Source organism: Sinocyclocheilus anshuiensis, unplaced genomic scaffold, assembly GCF_001515605.1.
Source record: "Sinocyclocheilus anshuiensis isolate Anshui unplaced genomic scaffold, SAMN03320099.WGS_v1.1 scaffold49, whole genome shotgun sequence".
In the NCBI taxonomy this organism is placed as follows: domain Eukaryota; kingdom Metazoa; phylum Chordata; class Actinopteri; order Cypriniformes; family Cyprinidae; genus Sinocyclocheilus; species Sinocyclocheilus anshuiensis.
Window position 1 is genome coordinate 617,906 of NW_015539863.1, and position 6,490 is coordinate 624,395.

At 46.6% G+C, this 6,490-nt stretch overlaps 1 protein-coding gene across 5 annotated transcripts in view; it reads left to right on the forward strand.

The window, feature by feature from the left end:
• The first annotated feature begins 1,684 nt into the window (after window positions 1–1,684).
• LOC107684944 (protocadherin-7-like) overlaps window positions 1,685–6,490 on the forward strand; it is a 142,084-nt gene continuing 137,278 nt past the window's right edge. For all 5 annotated transcript variants that reach the window (XM_016481332.1, XM_016481333.1, XM_016481334.1 and 2 more), the window contains exon 1: window positions 1,685–5,536. In XM_016481332.1, coding sequence (XP_016336818.1) covers window positions 2,450–5,536 — 3,087 coding nt within the window. In that variant the 5' untranslated portion in view covers window positions 1,685–2,449. The remainder of the gene's footprint in view (window positions 5,537–6,490) is intronic.

Here is a 6,490-nt window from a genome sequence, read left to right on the forward strand (position 1 = left end):
CCTCTAGTGGCTTTTGAAAGCACTCATTTCAAATGTCATTAACGTCCTAATGAGTGACAGTACTTTTAAATGAGAAACGGACTGCAGGGAATAGGAGTGAAAATGGTGCCCGAATTTGACTCGCAAATTGAAAGAGAGTAGATAGACTACATTATGCAGATATATCAGGAAAACTCCACCTCAACATATATGCAGGAGGCTAATGACTAATTTGCTCAGTATAATTTTTAAGAGGACAACAGAGGGCGCTGTGTAGCGACATTTGGCGCAGTGTTCACATTATGGATAGCAGGGCTTCCTTCTGCAGGCGGCAGCTCTCCGGTCCAGTCACCGCGCGCTGGGGCTACAGTCAGCTCAGCCCTCTCAGTCACACTTTGGATGGGCAAAACCCGCACACATATACAGTTACAGTTACAGTTAGAAATACCTGCTCGAATAAGTGTTTGTAGACTCAGTGCATTACTAGATAAATTTGCTACAGCACCAAATGGGAACGCGGGGGGACTACTAAAAGAAGTATATAAATCGTAGCTGTGCGCTGTGCATTTGATGGTCTCCATCAGAGTTCTGGTCACGGAGAGTCACCGCACTCGCTCTCTCACTCCTTCACACCGGTGAGGCAACCGAGCGTCGCTGTCCGTGGTGCCTTGTCTGCGCAAAATGTCCATAACAGATGGAGAAGAATGGGTGTTAAGTGGTAGAAGAGCTCTCGTGACGAAGAGAAAATCTCACCACACACATTTATATTCTAACAGACCGGGAAACCACAAGGGGCATCGAAACCGAGATGATCTGGGATGCAAGGAGTGGGATAATGAATAGAGTACTGTTAGGATGCGCGGCGCAAGGAGTGCAAACAAAAATATGTATTTCATTTATTTTTACAGTCCTACAGAATAATGTTATATTATGGAATTATGGATTTAAAGGTGAATGTAGTGTAACATATGATGATGTACCTATTTTGCTGACACGTTGGTGTTTATTAAAATAACAGTCTATGAAACTGCACTAGTTATAAGACAGGATATCCCAGTTAAAATATGAGAGAGTGTAAAACGCATTCTTAAAAGTACTTATTTTACATTCAAATATATGTTTTCCCAAAATTAGACTAAATACAAAATCTGCTAAATAGACGCATATGCTTATAGAAGTCTTGTTTGAATAGGATGTAACCATAGCAACAATTCCGTTACGCTCAGTATCGCGCAGTGCATCGACAAAACACATGTACTGCCATTATTTATCACTTTACTATAGATTTGTACAACGTAAACATCTTTATGATAGTTGACGGTTGGCTAACCAGTTTTGATTCGCGCGACGCCAGCCTCAGCAGAAATGTAATTCCCTTTAAAATGGCAAACCCCTTTTGTAAAGCATTTGGTATTTCGCACACTGAACCTCCAACAGTCTCCAAATGCTCATTTCTGGAGAGTACATTATTTATACACTATTTTGCAATACAATTCCCTTGCGAACCAAAAAGAAGAGACCCTCCTCAAACAGTAAAACTAAGCGATCAAGTTGAGCTTTGTTTGATGCACAGGGAGCGCAGCGCGAAGGGGGTGGAGAGAGAGAGAGAGAGAGATAGAGAGAGAGAGAGAGAGAGAGAGAGAGAGAGAGAGAGAGAGACTCGCGCGCAGAGTGCGGCAGTTACACACGCGCTTCTACTGCAGGTGAGAGGCGCGCGCTGGACAGAGGGACCGTCCTCGCGCTGGAATTTTAATATCACATTCCTAGCATCTCTGCCAGGATTATAACTCCGTTGTTGCTCAGTTTTGCATTTTGCCTTAACGCTGAACGGCACAGTGGCACTGCGGAGATTTTTTTTTTTTGTTCTCTGGTGCAAGTGAGAACTATTAGACGCTGAGTGGACTGGAGAAATCTTGTGCGCGCGGACACGGCACACGGAGAGGGCAGATCATTTGCGGTTTATATCTATAGCATAAGAAGTTCTGATATTTCAGTTTCTATTCCGTATGGTGGGATATCATCTGAAGCGGAGAGTTCGCATCTGGGAAGCCTGGATTTAAAACCTTATTAACTGATTGCGCAATGGATTGAATATCTGGCTTCGCTGCCTTTAATGAAAAGACCCGGCGATGTCAAGTCATGGCAAACACGGAGTAGTCTCAGCAAGTAATTTCTGGCATGTTTATTTCAAGCTTAATGTTGAATGAATATGTTAAGACTTTCTGTCAGTGCTGTGTATATTTTTGAGGGACAAATCAATGAAAAGGGGGAATAGCAAGATCCTAGTCTGAGAGGGGGGGAAAGATAACAGATATGCGCTATTCTGTCTGAGTTTGGTAACCACAGAGGGGTATCCGGCTGTGAAAACGCATGCAGTGAGAAACAGGCGCTTTAACACGAGCGAGAAGAAGGTGAAAAAGCTGTTAAACAAAATTAAAGTACAGTTTTGCCGAAAACCCCACTACGAAAAATGAGGACTACAGGCATTGTGGACTATTTAAGCTACTGCTTTCTTATTCTGCAGCTGCTGAGTCAGCCCGCAGCCAAGCAAGTGCTCCGGTACCGCCTAGCTGAGGAGGGTCCTGCCGATGTCCGTGTAGGCAATGTAGCCGCGGACCTTGGCATCACGGCTGGCATGGATGTGACTTTTACCTTAGAATCCGGCTCCGAGTACTTCAAAATCGATAACATGACCGGAGACCTGAGCACGAACGAGCGGCGGATAGACCGCGAAAAGCTGCCGCAGTGTCAAATGATTTTTGATGAGAACGAATGTTTTATAGACTTCGAAGTGTCCGTGATAGGACCCGCGCAGAGCTGGGTTGATCTCTTCGAGGGCAAAGTGATTATTTTAGACATAAACGACAACACGCCGTCATTTCCCTCACCTGTTCTTACGCTCTCCGTTGAAGAGAACAGACCCATTGGCACACTTTATCTCTTGCCCACGGCCACCGACAGAGATTTCGGTCGGAATGGAATTGAGCGATACGAGTTAATTCAGGACAACGGCGATAGCTCTGTCAGACGGATCGGCACTTCCGGCTCTGGCAGTGTTGACACTCACATGGGCAAGCGGAGGTTCGATGAGGGGGCGAGCCGTAGCAGCGTCTTTGAACTTCAAGTTGCTGACACCACAGACGGCGAGAAGCAGCCGCAGCTAATTATCAAAGGAGCACTGGACAGAGAGCAGCGCGACTCCTATGAGCTGACTCTGCGTGTTAGAGATGGGGGCGACCCCCCACGCTCCTCTCAAGCCATCCTTAGGGTAATGATCACTGATGTAAATGATAACACCCCACGCTTTGAAAAGAGCATCTATGAGGCAGACCTGCCAGAAAACAGCTCACCAGGTGCCCCCATTCTCCAGCTGAAAGCGGGCGACACCGATGTTGGTGTGAATGGACAGATTGAATATGTTTTCGGAGCAGCCACAGAGTCGGTGCGACGACTGCTGCGTCTCGACGAGAGCACTGGCTGGCTCAGTGTTTTGCACAGAATTGACCGTGAAGATGTGAGCCAGCTTCGCTTCACAGTCATGGCACGTGATCGTGGCCAGCCTCCTAAGACTGACAAGGCGACAGTGATCATCAACATCAAAGATGAAAATGACAACGTCCCCAATATTGACATTCGGAAAATCGGACGCATTTTTCTCAAAGACGGTGTGGCTAATGTGGCAGAGGATGTGATTGTTGATACACCCATCGCTCTGGTCCAAGTGTCAGACCGAGATAAAGGGCCGAACGGTATAGTGACGTGCACCGTAGTGGGAGATGTTCCGTTTCAGCTCAAACCTGCTAGTGAGGTTGAGGGCGAAATGAATAAAAAGAAGTACTTTCTCCATACGTCAGCACCACTTGATTATGAAGCAGTGCAGGAGTATAACGTGGTCATTGTTGCTGTTGACTCTGGGAGCCCTAGCCTCACTAGCAACAATTCACTGATAGTCAAAGTGGGGGACATGAATGACAATCCACCAGTTTTTACCAAAAGCACAGTGGAAGTTTCATTTCCTGAAAACAATGCTCCCGGCGAGCGTGTCGTCACAGTAGTGGCCTTAGATGCAGACAGCGGCAAAAATGCAGAAATCTCCTACTCCCTTGACTCCTCTGTGAATGGAATATTTTCCATCGATGCAGACACCGGTGACGTCCGTGTCAACACCATACTTGACAGGGAGCAGACGGAACGATATGAGTTCAAAGTTGTCGCCAAAGACAAAGGCATGCCTGTTCTGCAGGGCTCAGCCACTGTGGTAGTCCTGGTGGCGGATAAAAATGACAACGAGCCAAAGTTCATGCAGGATGTGTTCACTTTCTATATACAGGAAAACCTGCAACCCAACAGCCCTGTTGGCATGATAACGGTCATGGATGCCGATAAAGGACAAAATGCAGACATGAGTCTATACATTGAGCAACAGGAAGACATTTTCTCCATTGACAACAACACAGGTACCATCTTCTCAAACATGGCTTTTGACCGTGAGCAAAAAAACACGTATTCATTCCGTGTCAAAGCTGTTGATGGAGGCGATCCGCCCCGGTCAGCTACGGCCACGGTGTCCCTCTCTGTAATGGATGTAAATGATAATCCCCCCACTGTCACTTTTCCAATGAATAGCTCATACACGCTGCTTCCTCCTTCTAGCAACATAAGGACGGTGGTCAGGACTGTCTCGGCTGCTGATACCGACACAGGTATTAATGCTAACCTCAGCTACAGAATAGTGGGTGGCAATCCATTTAAGTTGTTTGAAATTGATGCATGGACTGGAGTGATCTTGTTAGTTGGCAAACTAGAGCAAAAACATTTTGGCCTTCATCGACTAGTTGTGCAAGTGAACGACAGCGGGGTTCCGTCACAAAGCACCACCACATTGGTCCACATCTACATCAACGAAACGCTTTCCAACTCTACTATTGTAGAGGCGCAAGTTGCCAAAAGTCTTGGTACGCCGGTCAATGTTGACATTGCAGGAGACCCCAACTATGACTTGGGAAAGCAACGACTGAGCATCGCCATAGGAGTTGTGTCAGGCATCATGACGGTGATTCTTATCATCCTGGTGGTCGTCATGGCCCGCTACTGCCGTCCCAAGAACAAGAACGGCTATGAGGCTGGAAAGAAAGACCATGAAGACTTCTTCACTCCTCAGCAACATGATAAAGGCAAGAAACCCAAGAAAGACAAGAATAAGAAAAAGTCTAAACAGCCTTTATATAGCAGCATCGTCACCGTCGAGGCATCCAAGCCAAATGGGCAGCGCTACGATGGCGTTAACGAGAAACTGTCGGACAGTCCCGGAATGGGCCGCTATCGCTCCGTCAACGGTGGCCCCGGAAGCCCAGATCTTGCCCGCCATTACAAATCCAGCTCACCCCTGCCCACTGTTCAGCTGCACCCTCAGTCTCCAACGGCAGGAAAAAAGCACCAGGCTGTTCAGGACCTGCCGCCGGCCAACACATTTGTCGGCACTGGAGATAACATATCCATCGGATCAGACCACTGTTCTGAGTACAGTAGCCAAACCATCAACAAGTACAACAAACAGGTAAGAACAATATCTTTTGAATCTATGACATCAATCAAATTTTTTATACTTGAATATTCAGGCTTTATCTGAGTGTCTATAAACACCAACACTATTCAGCCTACACTGTAATACTATCATGCTGGAAATATGTATTTTTAGCCGATGCTTCTGTTTCCCTGTATCGACCTGCTTCGCCTCAGAGTGCCATTTAGATGTAATGCTAAAAGCGACATGAAGGCATTCTTCAGTCAGGGATATAATATCCGCCGGGCCACCTGGGGTGCGGAGGCCACACTGTGGACATATTGGCACGTCTTTTAGTGTAGTTGTAGGGCAGATGCGGGTGTCAGCGTTGATGACCTTTGTCTGTGTGTGTGCATCTGAAGATCGAATGGGATCACATATGGCTCTGGTTCACAGCTATTCCGTCTCAGCAGTAGGTTTGCGTCTGGAGCACGACCCAACCTCTTTTATCAAAACATGCCTACTTCTTTCTCTTTCTGGGTGGAAGGCAGTATAGAGGAGGGGTGAGTGACATGAAGCAGAGGGAGAAAAGCTTGAAAAAGGTGGAATGTTAGATGTGGTGTCATGTTTTAGCGTGCTTATCTGAACAGACTGGGAACATCTGGGCGGGAGGTCACATTTAACATTCCTGTGCACTTGTATGTCTGGACCAATTCAGTGACCTAGCAGTGAAATCTGGCCTCATCTCTCTCTCTCTCTCTCTCTCTCTCTCTCTCTCTCTCTCTCTCTCGTCTCCCATCATCTCTGTTGGCTTCAACTCTTCCCCCAGCTTCCCTCCCAAACAATGCTCGACATAAATCGCTGTCAATTAAGCACGCCGTGTAAATCATGCATTTTAATTTAATTTCACAATTAAGCCACTCCATCCGCATTCGGCTTCCCCTTACCATCCCAAGATGAAATGAGCTTTCAATAGAGATTCAGTCAATAGCTATGAGTTACACTTCC